Source organism: Pocillopora verrucosa, chromosome 12, assembly GCF_036669915.1.
Source record: "Pocillopora verrucosa isolate sample1 chromosome 12, ASM3666991v2, whole genome shotgun sequence".
NCBI classification, from domain to species: domain Eukaryota; kingdom Metazoa; phylum Cnidaria; class Anthozoa; order Scleractinia; family Pocilloporidae; genus Pocillopora; species Pocillopora verrucosa.
In genome coordinates this window covers 12,929,361-12,950,259 of record NC_089323.1, presented here as the reverse complement: position 1 = coordinate 12,950,259, position 20,899 = coordinate 12,929,361, and the positions used below count along the sequence as shown (strand labels likewise).

At 36.9% G+C, this 20,899-nt stretch overlaps 1 protein-coding gene across 1 annotated transcript; it reads left to right on the top strand.

Annotated features, from left to right (window-relative positions):
* Positions 1-393: 393 nt before the first annotated feature.
* Positions 394-19,482, top strand: LOC131784733 (angiopoietin-related protein 7-like). Its single transcript, XM_066159271.1, has 5 exons — positions 394-624; positions 16,336-16,401; positions 16,830-17,006; positions 17,479-17,859; positions 18,214-19,482. The coding sequence occupies exons 1-5, from the start codon at positions 525-527 to the stop codon at positions 18,498-18,500; spliced, it is 1,011 nt and encodes a 336-aa protein (XP_066015368.1). The 5' UTR covers positions 394-524; the 3' UTR covers positions 18,501-19,482.
* Positions 19,483-20,899: the final 1,417 nt, after the last annotated feature.

The window sequence follows — 20,899 nt, the reverse complement described above, 5'->3', positions numbered from 1 at the left end:
GCCGAGCATGGTGTGCTCTTAAGCTGGTTTCGTTCTAACAAATTATTCTAATTGCGTTCTTATCGAGACTTGTTGTTCCTCAAATATCATACTAAAATATCTGTTGTATACGCGATACTTGAAAGGATCAATACCATAACACAGCCAATGATAACGGCTTCAATTAATATCAGAGCAAATGAAGTGGTCATCATTATGTTGAGAAATTGTCATAGAGCACGACCACATGTCAACGGATGTTGGCATACTTTAAACGAAATAGTTTGGAAGTATGGATCTGTATTGAAATAAGCGATTAAGAATACCGAATCAATATCATAGAAAAAAGGCTGTCGATATAAAACGTGGTGGAAACAGCACAAATGCATTATCATCTTTTACCTCATATGTAGTCAGTTCCAACCAAAGGCGCTCACAGAGTTGCCGAGCTAGCCTCACTGAGATCATTCTTGAGGGAAAGAATACGACTGACCTATGGAGCTAAGGGAGATGCCAACGTAAAGACCGAATCCACTGCCAGGAACATGACAGTTACTTTCTCGGAAAGCGACGCTGTTGATATCATTGGAAAGATCAAAGTTAATATTCAGAGTTTGTTCGATGCCTCTAAAGAATGGCAACAACGTAAGTTTCTAAAACTTGTGCAAGAGAATCGGATATCCTTCTCACCAACTAATGTTGACATAACATCTCGCGTTGACAGAAATAATTAAGTTAGAGTCGAACTTGTATTAAGGTAATTCCTCAGTACTGCACTGCATATGTTGACTCTGTGATAATTACAGGATGATTTAGCAAATTCAACTGGGTTGATGACGTAAATTGGTCACTGTAAAGAATTTAAAAGCTGACTTGTCAAGCGCATTTCCATAAATATTACAACATAAAGGTATACTTTTCGCCGTTGTGGGGAAAGTAAGCTTCTATTTCTCGACTAATTTTCAACTAGCACGTGCGAAACGTGAGCGTGCGCAATACCGTAACTTGAAGAATTTTATTTTGATGACGTCACGAAAAACAAGGGTTTTGGAGTGACCCACAACGCATATATTGGGAGCGTTCCAGACGGTGAGTTTTTTTGAAAATTTTCACATGGACAGGATTTTTCTTTTTCTCGCTCTTAGAAAAGATATCTATAATTTTATTCATATATTAATATAATACGGGTTAAAAACGAAGCGTTCAAATTTTCAAGGGTTCCTCTCGTAACTTAACACCGAGTCACACAACGCGTGACGCTTTCATGAATTAATCATTGTCTTTTTGTCGAGACGTGAGCTTGGCCCGCCTGTGTTTAAATGCAAAGTGGTTTCGATGAATTTTAGTTTACGAAATGTGCGAGCGTGGTATCTTTTATTAGATTGCTGTAGGATTATAGCACGTTTATTAAGGCCACAAACGATTAATAACCCCACCCGAGTTATTTAACGGAACGCTCAAGTTATTCAACGAATAGAACTATTTCTATCTAAGTTCGCGATCTTTTTAGCTCAAAAAATCTCTATTTAGTAATTCATTTTTCCAAAGAACTCGTGCAAATGCCTACTCCCCTTTCAGGCGTGGGGACCCTTGTCTGCGGCAATCTCTTGTGTCTGGTTCTTTAAATACTCTGGCTCTTTAAATATTCTGACAGTCTCCCCGCCTGGTAAATATTTGGGATCAAAAAGAAAATGTTGTAATAGTTTTTGGTCCTTTTGATTACATGTTTCTCAGATGACGAAAAGCTATTTTGGGTTCAATATACGCCATGAACGGACCGCTGAGCCCTTTACCAACTTTTATTGTAACGACAGTCCTTCAACGAAATACCAGGACCCGTTTGTTCAAAGGGCAGATAACGCTATGCAACGGAGAAATCCCTATTTAGCGCATAAGTGTTAACAAAACATACTGTGCTATCTAACGGATAGAGATTTATCCAGTGGATAGCGTTATCCACCTTTTCAACAACTGGAAGCAGAAACTCGGTCTTTGGCCATTAACAGTTTAAAAGTTCACATCGATGGAAACAGAAAATTTAATTTTATTTTTGTATGGGTGTGTGTTTTTAACTGAAGCGAAAACAAGCCCTAAATCGCCATTACGTAAATAGATTAAGGCTTTTGAGAGTTATACAAATGATTTTTCCCGCCACACTAAAGTATGAAGATTGCATTTGACTAATCATCAGCAGATATGGTAGACATTGACATTTTGGCGTTGGGCAAAACTGATTCTCACAATAAAAATTAAAAAAAACTAAAGCCAGCTTTTGAATCCAAAGGCTAACGGTGAGAAGCTAGTGCTCAAATTCTTCATGATAATTAGCATATACTAAAACAGGATAACGTCGAAGGCACACTCTGATTGGCTACACAAACTCCGAATATCCTTTGCTATTCACCTCCGAGCAATGTGCGCAGGAATTGCGCCCAAAAAAGTTATAGTTGTTGCAAGAATAAATGAGTCAAAATGATACTTTAGCTTGTATATTGTTTACTATTTTAGTTAGTAATTAATTAATTATTTACCTCTGTGTCGGTGGCTATCGATTGCTACCGCCTCGCGGCTCGGTACAACTTTAGATATCCACCACTACCTACCTTTACTTCGGAGGCCTTTGAAGGTCAGGCTTACCAAAATTTTTATTGGTAAGTTTCTTTTTACTTCATGTTGGATGCCAATCTCTATCGTAATTGAATACTTAGTGTACAAAGGCGTAGACAGAAATATAACCAACGATGTTTAGAAAGATAATAATAGATTAGATTTTATTTGAAGAATAACTCTTAGTTTAATCAAGAGGTTCCGTTTTAATTAACGGTTCGATACAGGGAAAAGACAACAAATTAAGGGCTGACCACAACTGCTCACTACCGGACGACTGTACTGAGCACTGTATGTTCATGCTACCGGGTATCACTGCAATCCTCCAGGAACTCTAATTGGTGTTATCTGCATTCAAAACTGCTTGATAAGGACGGAATTAAAATATTGTGATAGCATACCTAATATTTCTTGACTCAACGATATTGTATGGTATACCTCAACAGCAGTATCCCATCAAAAGGTGTATATCATTAATAATCATTATATTTACGATAATACGCTCGGAAATCCGCCACGTTCCCGAGGCCACAAACGTGATAACAATACTGTATACTGAAAGGTATAACTCAGCAGGTTGTCTCAATATCGTATCGAATTGAATCTTATCTTGTTCGTCATATTCCTGACTCATTCAAATTGTTTATTGAGTGACTCACTCTGCGAACCCCGGTGGCTTACTAGTTTTACGCGTGGAGGGGAAACAGCCAAGTCTACTCTTATATTATTCCTATAAGAAACACATTTTTTGGGTCTAGCAAATGTTAAAACAGTTTGCGTGAAAATTTTCAAGTTTTTGGCTACAATATGAATGTGTTACATTTTCTGACGCACAATCAGCTATTTTCGGGAACAATGAGTGACAATTAAGAGAAGTTGAGTCTTGACCATCTTTTATGATGAATTCAAACATGGACTTCTTTAAAACTAGACGCATATTTGCGTGAACTGAGACTTTCTGTTGGAAATATATTTCCTTTGTGCCTGCATTTGCCTAAGTTTTAAATACAATTATTGGTTTATCCTGTAACTTTTTTCTGTCGTGGTTTACTAGAGATGCAAGTTTTTTCAGATATGTATACAGAGATGTATTACTTTTTTTGGGTTTGGAATTTACTAAATGCTGTTTTGCTGGTTAAGGGGTTGGAGCGGGGTGAGTCATTTACCAGATAGGTTGTCTTCTTATATTTTCTTTTTCTTGGTTAAAGAAATATCCTGGAAACGCTCAACATGTTTTAATGCGAGTCTACAGCGAGCGATTTGCAACTGATCGAAAAAAGAAAAAAAAGCCGGAATTTCAACTCAGGAAATTCCCTAGGAAAGCCCGTTTAATAACAGAATACCAGAAATTTTGTCTCTGGTTCTGGGAAGTTAAAAGCGCAAACATCTGCAGTTCATTTTAATCGTCGTCATTTTTTTTTCTTTTTTATTTTATCCTTTAAAATTATGATGAGATTAATGGTAAATTTTCCGTCTCCGAATATCTATCTTAGTTTGAACATAGTTTTTGTTGTTGTTTATTTTCTCTTTTTCGATACCATATGTAAAATAAATAATGAGTATTTATCTCTCTCGGTCAAGATACTGCAACGAACAATAAAAAACATGGCAGACTAAGGAGTTTTGATGAAATTCAGTGCCCAAATTACACCTTTACACTTTGTTAGGTCACCCATGAAAAGCTTCATTGGCAAAAATCATATTAATTCGTTGTTCTTTCATTTTTGATGTTTGGTTGCTTTTTTTTGCTTTTGATGTCTTTTAACTATACAAATACGCTCGAAAGTGGTGATAAAAGCGATCTTTTCCTTCAAAAGCCTCCGTTTATCGTCGTCCCAGGAAACAGAACCTTTTCTATAAGCTCCGCTTTTGGACCAAAACCTCCATTTCTATGAAATATATTACCGGAATCTAACATGGCGTCGGTTCGCCTACCGTCAAGAAATCAGCTAGCTTTACACAATTATCTTAATTTTACCTTGTTTCTGCATTTCCTGTTCAACAGAAATTATCTGACAACCATCAATATCTTTATCTGAAAAATGAGAAATATGTGCTGACATGCAGATGAAATACAAGTAAAAAGATTATCCTCACAGGTGAATGGCACTTATAAGCAATTGCACAAAGAAGTTCGACTCGAACTTCTGCCTTGCAGATATAAGTTGGGCCCTATTTTTAGATAAACGACGAGGCGAGGAGCGCTCCCAATACCTAGCATCAATAAAACTTTCGGAAGTCAATTCTAAAACGAGCGTAAAAATTTGAAGGATAGCTAGGTTCGTTTTATCATAGAAAGTGAAAATATAACATAACGTTTTTAAAACATTAGTGACATACTTTTAAGATCTGGAAGTGAAATGATTAAAAGTGAAAGCTGACAGCTCTACTACTCAATTCCTTAATCTCGCGCGTTGGCTTTTTCCCAGGGTATAAAAATATCTCATTCAAATCTGGTCAAGAGTTTATGTGAGGTCCTGATCAGACTGATTAAATTAAACCAAGACGACGAAGAGTGTTCTTAAAATGGACTCTTGCTGCTTTTATGATGGAATTAAGGGAGGCACGGACTGGTTCAAGTAAGCAGCAAGCCATTTTGTAAGTGAAAAGGATCAGAGAGAAATTGTCAGGAATAAGACGTCGCCCAATTTAACCTTTACATTCAAATGAAACCATGATCCTCGAAGAAGAACGGAAATTTTATCAAACACGTGCCTCCAATAGGCTATGTAAGGGCCACTACAAACACAGCCACGAAACTACACGTTGGGAGCTAGAATAATGAGTTTTATTCCATTAGCAGTTGTGACGTATTCTACCACGGGAAAGGAAGAACCCTCTAAACTTGGCCTCGATCCCAACTTGTGGTTTCGTGTGGCTTCGTGTGTTTTTTCAGGATTGTTGTTTACAATTACTATCAAAACTGCAGATCACCTGCGAGGATCATGCTTGCTGAAAAATTAAATCCACAAATTTTTTTTGAAGCCTTACACAAAATAAAATAAACAACTGCACTCCAGTTGGTTCTCTTTAGTTATGATCTATAAAGTCTTATTTCAGAATACCGATAAGCACAAGCCTGAGTTCGTCGGCATGTTACGTGATGCATGAAATTGCTGTGGTCTGGTGAACTTAGAGTAATCAATAAATTAGCGGTAAAACGTGGACTGCCGATATGTGTCTTTGAATTATTATAGCACTATTCCCTCGTTCTCTTCAGACTTCATGTTTTAACCAAAGACAAAAGAAGAAAGCGGTTGACGCCCGTTTGTGTCGATGAAATAGCAGAAGATAATCCTCAGATTTGACTACACCAAACCAATCCCAAACAAGAAATCACACTTTGTCGTTAATGCAACGATCGATTTCAGGGCCGTAGGCATGACCATACTTTTGGTAGCAACATGAAGGGAAATACCCTTCTAATTAAAAAATGGAGAATGAAGAACTAAAAAAAATGGTTTTTAAATTTTAGACCGAACGAAATTCGGTACGTTGGACGACGAATTAAAAAACTGACCAAAATCGCTCATTTTAAAATAATCTTTTCAAGCAAACGATTGACCCAGCCGACTGAGTTTAGAAATGGAAATTCTACTGAACTTGGAAAAAAGACATTGTATGGTACCTCGAGCGTAAAAGGTCAACTGTATCTGACGAACTGTTTATTTCTTATTCTGAATCATCATAGCAATATTCTGAAACGTTCGGAGTTGGACTTCTGCTCCATGCAGAAGTGATTATATAGATTGGATTTTTCGGAGGTTCTTCCTGTTTCCATGATTATGCGTTGCTTACAAACCCCATAGGTTAATAGTTGGTACAACTCTCAGCCTTTTCAGATTTAAAAGCTGCAGCTTTTAAAAAGGACGAAACGTTTCGCGATAGGATTTATATTTGAAAAAAAAATGAATTAGCTCTGAGTACTGGTTATGGGAAAGTTTCTATACGCTGCAACTCGTTTACCAAACAGCCAGATGTTACATACCAATTCCTTCTCAAGTGCCTCACACTATAATTCTATTGATGTACATCGTTTGGTGTAATTCTTAGGATATATGCACTTCATAAAGACTGGTAAGACTCACACTTACTATCCATGTTTTAAGAACCTGACTTAAGTGCGTTCGTATGTTTTTTATGCACCAATGTCGTAAAATTCAAGTACTTTCCTCGTCGCGATAAAGACATCACTAATCAATGGTATTTATTTTATCGAGAATGAACATCACGAGGTGCCGTTAAAGTGCTTATTGCTTTAGCTAGTCTTTGGTATGTCATGCCCAGAAAGGACATAAATGCGGTTAAAATTGCGCAGAAAATATTATAATAATGCTTTCCTTCTTCAAATGTTAGATGAGAAGACTGACAGTTTGTTAGAAAGACACCACGCTTCTGAGGAAAACAAGTGCGAGGTCATGAAAACTATGTATAGCGTGGAGACAGAGGTCGGGAAATATTTGTATCTCAATTAAGTGATTGGTGATCAAATACCGAAAATGTCATTAATCTTCCATATGCTGCGGAAGTCTGTGATGGTAAAGAATCAAAGCGTAGTTTCGAGTAGTCTCGAGAGTCACGAAACTAAAATGAAGATAAATGCTCTTATTGAGCATTTGAAGAATTCGTCACAAAATAGATCAGAGGCCTAAAAGGGACAGATTTATTTTCATCAGTTCCATGAGTAACTGTGAGTGTTGCAATGCAGTTGTATTTTCTTATAAACATCACGATACTGTAAAGGAAAGGAGGGATGAAATGGCCCTATTAATTAAAGTTGACACTGAAAATCGTATTTCTCATCATATAATTATGGATTAAACTCAGCTTAATGCTGATGATAGGCACGGGCCGTACTTTCACGAACGAGCTTTTAGGTGGTGTAATCACTGATATCCAGAATCCTGTGAGAGATTTCGTTGGAAATCATGGTATATGTTAACCTTTATATATCGCAAATAGAAACTGTAAATAATGTAGTAAGGCGTAGTTTCATTTAGCCTTAAATGCCACTATACCAGGCCACTTTTCATTAGATATTTCTATCAATTTCATGTATAATAGTAGTCATGGCAAAATACTTTACTGGCTTACAAATGATTTATTTCCTCTCGCTAGTTGCATGAATCACTCTGATATTGTAATGTAAGAATATTCCTTCTAACGCAGTACGTTGTTGCATGAGCAGGAGTGGTTAAAGGTCTTATCAACTCTCGCAGATTTTAAGAAATCTCATTTGTTATAATTTATTTATGGATTTCAAACTCTTCACTAAAGACGACAAGCGCTGCCTTGTTTTTAAGGGTTACTTTTCTAGTGGCATCAAATTACATCCAGAAATATTGTGAGGGGGTTCGCTTTTGAAAGTCATCTGAAATTAAGCGAGTTAGCAAAGCTCAAGACAAATGAAATTAAGGTCGCACCACCAACTGAAGTAGTGTGTAATTTATATCTCCTAATCAAAGAGGATTTACACTTAGGGGTACGGTGAGTAATCTTCTTAGGCTACCACATCGGAAACAAAGCAGGTGGTTCTTTTCATCGCTTCCGCGAAATAAGACGAAAGATTACGCGTTTTACCATCTTAGAACTTTTTCTTCCTAAAATTATCCACCACTGAGTGTACCATTCAAGAAGAATTTAGTTTCTTTTAAACTTGGAAATGCAAAATATTATGCTATATTCAAATACCTTACACTTCTCCCGCCTTAACTTCAGATTGATTTCGCTCCTCTCAAATTACTCTAACGAAAAAGTAAATATAATGTCATCCGGTGACGTTAGAAGGACGGCTACTGATTGTTAAACCGATTCAATCAGCGCGCACAATTAAACTTAATTAAATGCACTGAACTGCAATGACAGTAAGAGAGCCATGCAATCACATCACCAACATGATTAGTTACTGAGGTCAGAGTATGTGATGAACTCATGTCCGGAGATATCTTTCACTTGACAGTTAAGGAACAGGACTGACTATTTCTAGAGGATTTTATCCCCGTTTTAGATAGCTCGCTAAGATGGGAGTTACACGGACACGGAAAAGTATACAATATGTAGTAATGACAAGAAACAGACCTCTTTTTTCTGTCAAATCGTGGGACAGAAGAAATTCTTATCGCCTGAGACAGAGCTTAACGCTTTGATTTTATCGAAAGTCAGGATAACTTAGATGCTCAATGTCTTAGCCAGCCGTTGGTCAATCATGGCCAGATTGCAGCCGAACGCACTTCTGCAACATATATTTTAAGATTACTCTTTCCATTGTAGGAAGTACCAGGGAAAGCTACCAATTTATTAGAGCAAATAAAGTGGCACTGTTAAATTCAATCTGATACATTTTATCTAATCATATATAATAAACAGGAGCCATGTAGCTGTTTCATCCGCAAATATTTAACACTTGACGAGACTAGCTTGGTGGCACACTTCACATACTAATTCTGTTTCTTTATCAGGCAGATTCCTCAAACCAAAATGGTTGCTCTTTCTCAATAACCAACTTTCACACAAGGAATCCTCGGTGCGCATGCTTAAAATCTTGAAATTCATACCTCAGTACAGTACCATGAGGAATATAACCCTAAATTACTTTCATAAGATTTTATTTACTCATCAAATCACGCATTATCTCACTCACACAGTTGTGGTACCTACCGATGTAAAAATCATCATATTCTCCAAAAAGATATTTCTGACTTTTCTCATCTGCTATGCAGATGTCATTGGGTCTTTTTCGATCTTTGTCTTTTACACACGTTAAGGCTTAGTTGTTTCGAAAGAAATTTCACAAAATCCCTGTGTTTTCAAAGGATTAAAAAAATGATGATTTTCTAGTCTACAATAAAATATGTGTGAGCCTGGGTATCATTTATAAGATCACTGTATCAATAATTCAATCAATACTTTATTTAGACAAGTAACGTCTAGGGGCTGTACAACCTCCTTCAAATATCACATGCATTAAGGCCAACCAAAGACGCAATATTGAGTGGCTCTGCACAAGTTATTTATGATGAGTTGAATTTATTTAACTGGTAGAACTATTTCTTTCTAATTTCGCGATGCTTCTAACTCAACCAAAAAACATCATTTAATAATTGCCTTTACCAAAGAACTCAAGTGGCTTATCCCCTCCAGGCGTGGAGAGAAAACAGAATCTTTTCTTTTTTTTGTTTACCTACCCGGTGTTTGCTGCGAAACATTTTTGTCCGGTTCAAAAAATACACTGATGCCCCTGGAAACTATTTTGAATCGAGATGAAAATGGCCAAATAATCTCGTGCATTTTTCAAGTTTGGCCACAATCCAAACAACCTTCTGAATTCATCTTTTTAGACGGCACTAAGCTATTTTGGGTCATGCACGCCCTTAACGGACTGCTGAAACGTTGATCAACCTTTCATGTCATTGCTGGACTGTAGCAAAATACCAGAGATTCTGTCACTGGCGTAGAAAGATTAAAGTTCACACAGATAAAATAGAAGACTCTTTGTTTCCTTTTTCTTATCTTTTGCTTGGAAGATAAAATCAGCCAGAGGTTGTCGCTACGTATACGACTTTATACGTTTGAGAATGAGAAGCTGAAGCTTTACTTCTTATTGATAATTAGTTGTCGCTTTTTTTACTGGCAAGATCTTTAATTGCCATGTAAAACGCAAACCCCCATTATGAGGGTGTGCAAAAATAATGCTTGCCACTAATACTAATCTTCAAGTCTGCATAGGATATTTTGTTTTGGTTTATAAGCACCTCTTTGTTTGTCTGCCTGCTTGTTTCAGTTTTGATTTTGTTTTTGGTGTTTTTGTTTTGTTTTTTTCTGCAATCAAACATTTTTTTGCAATCAAACAACGAAGAGCGCATTTCAATCCCTGCACGATTAGTTCTACTCGGCGTGATTAATGCTAATGCAATGGCGCGTACGTGCGTGACCTTGACAACCTCTCTTGACAACTTCTTTCGAAGAAGTAAATTATAATGAACTTGTCTTATGATCTCTCAAAAGGAGAACAGGGTATTGATGGGCAATTGAGGTGAAGAGGAAACGTTAAGCATCGTTGAAATAGCATCATGGCGACGAAGGAGTCGGATTTCAAACAACAAACACATGGATCAGCATTCATTGAGACATGGATAACACACTTTGGATTCGTGTTCAAATTGCTCAAAATATGCCTTCGATGCGTCCACAGGCACTCGACGGCTCGATAGCCGTAGAGTCAGCCTCAAAAGATGTACAGTGTGATTTGAAAGAGGGATGCTCTCATTCGGGCTGTGAATTTTTTTCTTTTTTTTTTTGCACGACACATGCTTGAATTGGGAGAAACTACCATGCAACTGTTTCGAGACATACTCCCATTTTGGCAACGCAGGGCTAAGACTTGAGACCACTGAAAATCAGACGCTAGGCAGTCTCATCAACCAATCAATCGCTCAGTCAGTCAAGCAGCAGATATTCTGTCCCTTTATCTTTTAATCACTCACTCGATTGATCGTGCCATCTTAAACCTATCTCAGGGGTTACATATGTCCATCCTACTCGGTATCACCGCAATCGGATGATTTTATTTCATTTAATAATTATCTGACCCGACGGGGTTTTGAAGGCATGTGACTCTTAAACAATAAAGTTTACTAAATACAGCAAATAGTTGCAAAATTGTCGGTAGTGAGCAGATAATTATATATTCCATCTACAACCCAAAATTAGCAGATATGGTATGCAATCCAAACCTTTTCACTTGATGTCTGTCAAAGTTATTCTTTCGACATTTGTTCGCGTGATCCCGCTTTATGAAAATACTAGTTTTACGATATCTTCACTTGCCCTCACTTTGATTCACATGGCTATCATTATCTATGTTACAAAATTGAGTCATCAAGGAATCAAAAATCCTAAATACAATTAATAAATCTAATGTGAGAGCTGGGGAATAGCAGTTCTCTCATAGTTTTGTTATCTGCGTGCAAGACTGCACGATAAGAAAATAGTTAAAATAACGTGAATAATATACATAATATTTCTTGGGTCAACAATAAGGAATAATGCAGGTTTACCTCCGTAGGTTGTAATAGTATCACATCTGACGCTGAGTGACATACCAACCAGTAATAATTACATTTCCGATATATAGCGTGCTCAGAAATCCCGCACATTTGCTGAAACCACAAGTGTCATAATATTCAATTTAGATAACTTACCTTGTAGGTCTTGGGTCATCAATAATGTAGAAGACAGGTACAACTCAGAGGGTTGTAAGAATATCGTATGAGGAAGTACACATCAATCAATGATCATTTCATTCCATATGAAACAATCAGAATTCTGGCACGTTCTTCGACGCCACAAATGCCATATGCAATGACTGCGTTAGGTTTATCAGTTTAGCGGATTAGCACTTTCTTTCTTTGTTTCATCATACTCCTAACTCATCCAAGATCTTAATTCAGTAATTCACTCCACAAATTTGAGTGGCCTATCAGGTTTGCACTAAGAGAGAGAACAGCCCACTCTTCTCTTATTCTACTCTACCCACAAACACTATTTTGAACTAAAAAAATAATCAAAGTCCCCAAAATACTCGTAAAACTTAAAAGATAAGTAATGAAAGTTGCCCGAGAGAAATTTTCAATGCGTTTCAGTCGACAAAATTTGAATTTGGATATATTTTTATCCGCAGATAAGCTATTTCGGGTACAGCAACCGCTAATCATTGTTCATCCTGGCAATTTCTTGAGCATCTTTGTCTTTTTTCAAGGTGAATGATTAGCAGCAATAATAAAGAGGGAAATTTACATAATCAACTCATTTGGTAAAACTAAATTTATCTGGTAGTATCCCCTACCGACGCAGCGCAACAATGTCTCCAGAAACGTACCTCCTTTTTCCATTTTAGTTTGTCAATGTTATTTTTTCTTTTTTTTTTTTTTTTTTTTTTTTAATTCTTTTTTTATTTCACCGCTCTTAGTAATGTCGCCGGGTTATCTTACTTATTTCCCATCTGTCTCAATAAAAATGAAATTAACGTCGTTGTTGTGAATAAGTCAGTTTATGTAGACTTTCCAAGCATAGTAATGAGTACATTTGCCAGGCTAAGAACAATTAAAGTTCCATTTTTTTGAGATTTTAATCAAAATCGAATACTAAATACAAAATACAAAAGTTTTAATGATAGTTTGACCGTGGAAGGCATGCCCATTCTTTTGATGTGGCGGAAACCGGTGTTTTGCACATCTTAATATTATTGCATGAACTTGCACTGATAAATGATGATAAAAAAAGATTTTGTTTTGGAAGTTGGCCTTAGTTTGAATTCATAACGTTTCTTTAATTTTTATAATAATAATCGGTTTTGTCCGACGCCGAAATGTCGATGTCCACTACGTCCGGTGGTTTCAACGCGTTCATAAATAGCTGATGTTTTGTCAAATGCAGTCTTCAGACTTTGGAAAGCGGAAAGAATCACTTGAACTGCTCCGAAAACTTCAAAGTAAATTACGTTGTAGTGATTTGGAGCTGCTTCTCTCTTCCGTTGTTAAAAAAAAAAAAAAAAAAAGAAAAGAAAGACAAAAGCAACAATTTCTGGTATTTTACTTAAGTCCATTGCTGATATGAAACGATGGTCAACGTATCAGCTGACCGATCATAGCGTTTCACAGTATTGTACGCTAAAATAGGTGTTATTTAATCTAGAGTAGAAATATTCTAATTATCCCTTATATTGTAGCCAAACGCGTGAAAAAATGTATCGAAACTATTTGAACATTTTCCTTTCGATCCTAAGTAGTTTCCCGGGCAGTCAGAAATTTTTGAACCAGACAAAAATGTTTTGTGACAGGCACTAAGTGAACGAAAACGGAGTAGCCGCTTGTTCTCTCGCCACGCTTGGAGGTGATAAGCCACTTGAGTTCTTTAGCAAAAAAAAACAAAGAATGTTATTGAGTTAGAAACATTGCGAAAGTAGGTGCAAATAGTTTAACTCGTGAAATAAATTGAATTTCTTGTTACATAACTTGGGCGGAGCCATTGAATATCATGTTTGTGACCTTAATGCGCGTGCAATATATCTCAAGCGATCTAATAAAGAATATCCAAGGTCGCACATTTCGCAAACTCAAGAAATAAACGTGGTTTCTGGAATCCTTCGACATCACTTAACTTTGATAGTCTCAAGAAGTTCTAAAGAACATCTATGAAAATTTGGCTAAATATTTCTCACTGCCGGCCAGTTGATCCATTCAAGACCGGACTTAGCTTCGATCATGTGGCCACAGCGTAGTGCATAATGATTGATGGTATTGAGATATCGTCGGTGACTCAAATCATATTACTCGTGTTACTCTAATTATTCTATTCTGTTCTCATCGATGCCTTCTGAAAGCAGAGAAGACCAGAGAACACTTTATATTATTAGCGACGTGCTGTTCCTCAAATATCACACCAGGAATATCTGTAGTATATGCAATGCTTTGAAAGATCGATACTATAACACAGATCATGATAACGGCTTCAGTGAAAATGAGAGCAAATGAGGCGATTGCAATAATTAGAAGTTGTAATGAACACTTGTAATAAAATTGACAAAACTAATTCTGATATTCATCATGGACTGACAAAGAAAAGTCAAGGAATGTAGTTTACATTAGTAATGATTTTAACATTTGTAGGCATCCTAACCGTATGGAAAAGATAATGATTTGATTAATGGATAATAAAATTGATTGAAGAAGGTTAGAAGAAGGCAACTATTTTGGTTGAAATAGTCTGTGCGTGTGGTCTGAATTTAGGAGTGCCTGATCAAGGAATGGAATAAGGACGACAACGGTGCCATCAAGCACTATTGAAGTGTCAAATATCAATGGATAGCTCAGTTTTATCGCTCCTGATTATTGAAATAAACGTATTAGATAGAATTTCTCAATGCAAGCTGATTTGCGCAGTAATTTTATTTCTCTTTATGCATCTGATGAGGGAAAATATTTTTCTGGGGGTCGGAGATGTACCATGCAATTACTAAGCTTAACATTCTAACCAATAAGAGAAAAAAAAACTGTAATAGCTCTGAGGATTAACTGACATTTTTACCATTTAATCTTGAATCTCATTAATAACTTGTCTAAAAATTCTTACTCTTCATCATACGCAATACTCACGCACTTGCACTAGGAGGTCAATGATGTACTCTGCAACTACCACGAAGCTCGACATTTTAGTCAACAGGAAAATCATAATTTTATTTTATTTCACAGCTCTGAATATTAATTAGCTAAAATGTCACCATTAAATAACGGATGCCATGATAAAACATGATGGATACTGTATGAGATACAGTATCAGGAAGCTACTGAGATACAGATGCAAGTGCGTGTTGAGCTGTCTCCTTCATTAATCGTAATCCCTGATCTTCTTTCCATTCTAATTCCGCCTTAGCCTTCTTGAATGAAGACAACACGACTATTTAGAATAGGTTCTCTTCCTACGTCCATGACTCAAGTGAAAGATATCCCCAGATGAAAAATCAAGCTCATTGAATACTTTGACATAAAACAGTTAATTGGTACATGTTGTACATTAATTTATCGATTTATGATGTGATTGCTTAGGCCTCTGCATTTTATGCCCTGATCTGCTGTGATATTAGTATGCCACTAACATTATATAGAGTCACAAGGTATATGCGCTTTCGCTTTTTCAAAAGTAATAATGAAATGGAGAGGATTGAGGGTTCTTTTGAAACAACGCACCGAACGAAAACTCTTTACAAACAAAGAGAAGATCTCTCGCATCTTATGGCATCTGCTCGATGGCAGATAGGGGAAGACATGGTGTTAAAGTAATTAATTTGTAATTGGTTTGAAACGTATCACAAATTCTGCCTCTATTTATACAAAGTTCGTGCCAAAAAAATTGTTGCTATCCAGTTATGAATCTCAACTTCCATTTCCACGGAAGAGTGGTGTCTGTTCAAACAATACGTCAGTTCCCCCGCTAACGTTTTTCATCCAGGATCTTAGGGTCATTATAGATTGAATAGACAGCTGTGTCTCTCCTGCCCATTGTATTAAGGTACTGTATCAGAAAGAAAATATTTCCATGTCAATATTCATAGTTATTCGTGCGACTGACAAAATGAAAGTTATCACTTTTAGGCCTCTAATGTGATGAAAAATTGTACTTTAAAACACCTCTAAAAATCTTTATTTAACCTTATTTCGTGGGTCTTCGGCCAGACTACATGAAACCGAAGTCTTAATAATTTGTCGTCTCCTATTCCGGTAGATGAAAGATTAACGCCATTTTCACCATTTAATCACAAATCCCATCACTGAAGTCGAAACCTATCACAAATTCTGCCAGAACGCTACACGCAATTCTCACGAACTCGAAATTGTTATCCAGTTAAGTATATTATCCTTCCAACAAAACAAAAGTTTCCCTTGCTTACGTTTAAGAGTGGAACCTTTTCGGTAAAATCCTATAAGGTATATTTTGTGCAATTTTAACTGCATTTGGAACTTTCTAGGCATAACTTACCAAGGATTGGCCGCAACGGTAATCAATTTAACAAGTCACTCTCGACGGAAATTCTCGAAAAGATTAATACAATTAAAGTTGTGTCTGGCGATAACGGAAGTACTCCCTCAACTTTAAGGGGCATTGATGCATATAAAATGTGCGCACGCAACTCTGTCAGTTTCTTATAACTCAGCAGAAGGTTGAGTGTAATCACCATTATGCATTTTTTGGCAGTGTTTCTAGGTGGTAGCGCATGCAACACGAAAAGGATGACAATAAGAGGTATCCAACAAGGAACGGGTATGTGAAATCTGCCTTTTTGATGAACAATCGCATCTCAAAGAGACTTTCGTCGAAAGCTGAATCAGTTCTTAGATCCAATGCTTACCGTCTCGAATATAGGACGTTTTGCACATCTATATCATTTAACCCTAATTTTTAACCCATGGAGTTTGTATGCGATTCTTAAGCTTGCAAACAGCAAGAACTTTCGAAAATTACACCCTGTATTATCAAACGTAACGTCCTTTTACAAACGCTCAATTTTTTGCATTTCACTTTGTGCAAAATCCGGATTTCAAAATCTACATCGAGTTTTCTCGATCGAAAGCACCAATACCTTGTTGAGTTCTGTCGGTTGTTTATTTCATTCTGTAACGTGCGTGGCACTGAACATTAAATATCATAGCTGAATGACTTCACTTCGCACAATTTCTTCTTCTCTTCAGGTGCAGCTCTGCTGCTCTCGGCACTTTTTGCAAATTATCAAATTATACCTTCAACCAGTGCAGCGCCGATAGATTGCCAGAAGAACACTGCTGTCTGCTTAGAAGAAATTATGAAGGAACTGACCCAAGTACGATTTGGGATTAAACTTCTCACGGAGAACATAACATTGGTGAGATGTAAGTGAGACTCTTTTTTCTAATTGAACTGATTATTCCATTTTATCTTTTTCATAATATTGAGTAGCATGAAAAACGGTGGTCTTATGCATGGCGATTTCAATTCCTTTCTTGAGGAATCACTTTGCCAGTTTGGATGACGAAATTTCCTGTACGCTTGGAGCTCTTATCTTCAGCAACTGTCTTTTCAAGCTGCAGTGATGTTGAACATTGACCACCGAATAATTTTAAATGCTCCAAACTTTTCTTGAATTCAGTTATTTGTCGAGTTTTTCCAAGGTGACTTTTTTTTTAATTCTTGTATTATGATTTGATGCGCTTTTTAAAAATAAAAGATATATAAAGAATCCAAGTCCCGTCGTCTTCTCTCCACGACAGATACTTCGTCAGATGATAGGAGCACATTCATACCAAACTCCCTGTTTTAGAGCATTCCCACAACATCAAGTATCTTTTATTTTATATTTAATAGCTAAAAACTGTGCTGAGCTGTACAAATCCGGTCGAAGGATCAGCGGTGTTTACACAATCGACCCAGATGGTTTAGGCGCCTTCAATGTATATTGTGACCATACAACAGCTGGTGGGGGATGGACAGTGATCCAGAAGAGAATGGATGGCTCCGTTGATTTTAACCGCACCTGGAATGAATACAAAGATGGCTTCGGTAACTTGGTCGGTGAATTTTGGCTCGGACTGGATAAGATAAACCGTCTCACAAGAAACAAGACAAAAAACAAGCTTCGAGTAGATCTGGGAGTAAAAAATGTGAAAACTGTTCACCCTGAGTATAGCTGGTTTGGCATTGGGAACGAGACAGCTGAGTACCAGCTGTACATTGGCAATTTTATAAGTAAGTGACCCATTTTCTTAGCATTCATTGTTCAATTCTCATATATTACTTCTCTCTCACTTAAATCTTAAAATCAATTTTACTCCACTTTGTCAAATAGTGGTTTTATCAAATGGCAAGGTACTCCTGAGGTAAACCTGAACGTTGTGATTGGTTCTTACTCGGTCGGGATTTTGGTCCGAGTGCCACATAATAAACTATTTACTAATCTTATTTTTTCAATTTTTTTAAAATTCTTTTTTTTTTCCCCTTTTTTTTCCTCTTTTTTTGGCGGAAAACGACAAGGTTAAAGCTATGATGGTATTTTAAGAATCCTAGAATTACGCGAATTTCTTTTGTTCTGTTTCAAAACAGATGCCACTGTTTCCCCTGATTCCCTAAGTCCTCACGGAGATTTCGTTTTCGGTACCTGGGATAGGGATCCCGCTGGTTGTACTCAAAAAAGAGGTGGAGGCTGGTGGTATGGCAACAGCAGCAAATGTTTTGTTTTGTCAAATCTCAATGGTATTTATCCGCGTTGTGGATATAAAACCTGGGCCGATATTCACTGGGGAAGATTAAATCTTACCAGTGCCGCGAGCAGCGCTCCAACATCAACTGTAATGAAAATTAGACCAGTGGAATTTACGCACGAGGCCTAAAGTCTACATAAATGAAGTAGTTTGTACAACAGGAAAATATCGATTACTTTTTTCAATCTCTTTAATTCAAGAGGTTCAGATTTTTAGAATACGCAAATTAGATTAATGGCAGCGTCATTGATTCCACCACATTTTTGTTGTAAAGAAAATTTATTGTAGCCAGTTGGTATCAGAAATGTTTCATTATTCGCAGACTTTTTAAGATTTTTACAATAATACGAGTGAAATGTCACCCCACAATGTAAGGAAAAGAATCTTTTCATCGCACCAAATTTAATTCATAAGAATTCTAATGGAACGCCACATGTCATAAGATAGGGTTTATAAATGTTTTGTTCTTAATACTATTGTTCTTATCTTTTCTGCTGATTTTTTAAGCTTTCCTATTTCAGTGCTATCATTAATTATCAGATCGCAAATGGTACCTTAGAATGTGTTTTTATTTTGTGAAGAAATACAGACTGCTTTTACATTATTTCTACAGCTATATAAAACACAACTTTCTCTTAATTTTCCCTGGGAATCGAATTGTCGCAGACCTTCTCCCATGCCCGAGGATTTTTAGGCCTAATATGGTTTTTCATATTTACATTTTCAGTATAGCTTCTTTCGCTTAATCTAACAAATAGTAAAGGAATCGAAGTACACCTCCGGGCCTGATGCAACCGCGTACTTTCGTAAAAGTATTAGTTTACCATGTTTCAATGGCTGTTGCAGCACGTTGACTGATTAGATAATTCTTGTAAACTAACCTTAGGCTACAAAAACAATTATGTCCCAAACTAGGATATATATTCGCGTAGTACTATTCTGACAAAGTTTCGCGATTTGTGGTCTCAATGCACGCGCAAGTGCTAAATTTTTATAGCGATCTCACTAAGTGCACCCAATCTCGTACGTTTCGCGAAACAAGACAAAAGAAGGTCTACGTTTCAAGCAGCTTAAAATACCTGTTTCAAAATAAATTCAGCGAGATATTGAATATCACGTTTGTGAGTGAGTACTATATTTCTGTACCGTTCTCATAAAGTAAACTCAAGCTCATACATTTCGTTATCTAGAAATCGATGTAACTTTTGTGAATCGCTGGACATATATATATATATATATATATATATATATATATATATATATTTTAAGAGGAAAAAAGGACGCAACTACATTTTCCCAATAAGCCTGTTTCGTGAATCGCTCCACTTTTCAGGGGTTTAATGAAAGAATATTCATTTGACTATCGTGTATATACTAGGAAAATTTACATAATACGCGGTAAACTTAAAAACTTTAAAGTTCAGCTGTTGCGTAGCAACGTTTTGTTTCTGTGTTGGCATGAAGATACGAGTCCGTTACGCTTCTTTAGTGATGAGAGGTCAGGTCTGCAAATTATCAGGAATTTTTCTTTTAGGCAGAGATTACATCTTTTACTGTAGCTGTTGAAGAGAGAGCTAGATGAAAAGACGCGCCATGAAATAGAATAGTCAATGTTGTCGTTCTTGAGTGTCCAGATGTGTTTGCTAAGTTCGGTGGAGTTTTTGTGCTTGGCGTGGCGGAATGATGCGGTGTGATTTCTGTGTCTTGTTTTGAAGTCGGTTTCTGTGAGTCCAATGTATGTTTCAGAGGTGTTGTTGTCGTTCCGTGTGACGATGGCTTGATAAACGACTGAAGATTGAAGGCAGTTACCGTTGAGCGGGCAATTGTTCTTTTGTCGGCAGTTGCATGTTTTGTTGGTTCTCGTGCGCTTGTTGTGGTTGTCGATGACCTGTTTAGTGTTATTCATACAGCTGTAACTGATTTTGATGGTGTTGCGGTTAAATATCTTGCGGAGGCTATGATCCTTAGGGAAATGTTTGTCAATTAGGCTGAGGAATTTGTGTCCGATGTTGGTGTTGACGTTGTGGGGAGGGTTGTACCAGAGAATGTTGTTTCGCTGTCTGTTTTTGCGTTTGGACACTCAACACTGGACACTCAAGAACGACAATATTGATTTTTCTATTTCATGGCGCGTCTTATCATCTAGCTCTCCCTACAACAGTTCAGTAAAAGATACAACCTCTGCCTAAAAGAAAAATTCCTGACAATTTGCCGACCTGACCTCTCATCACTAAATAAGCGTAACGAACTTGTAACTTCATGCCGACACAGAAACAAAGCGTTGCTACGCAACAGCTGAACTTTAAAGTTTTTAAGTTAACCGCGTTTTATGTAAAATTTTCTAGTACATACACGATAGTCACATGAATATTTTTTCATTAAATCCCTGAGGAGTGAAGCTATTCACGAAGCAGGCTTGTCGGGAAAATGTAGTTGCGTCCTTTGTTCCTCTTAAAATATTTCTTCCGCTCTGCTTCAACGTATTGAGCACTGTTCCACGCGAAAATCTACTTGCAGACTCCCTATAT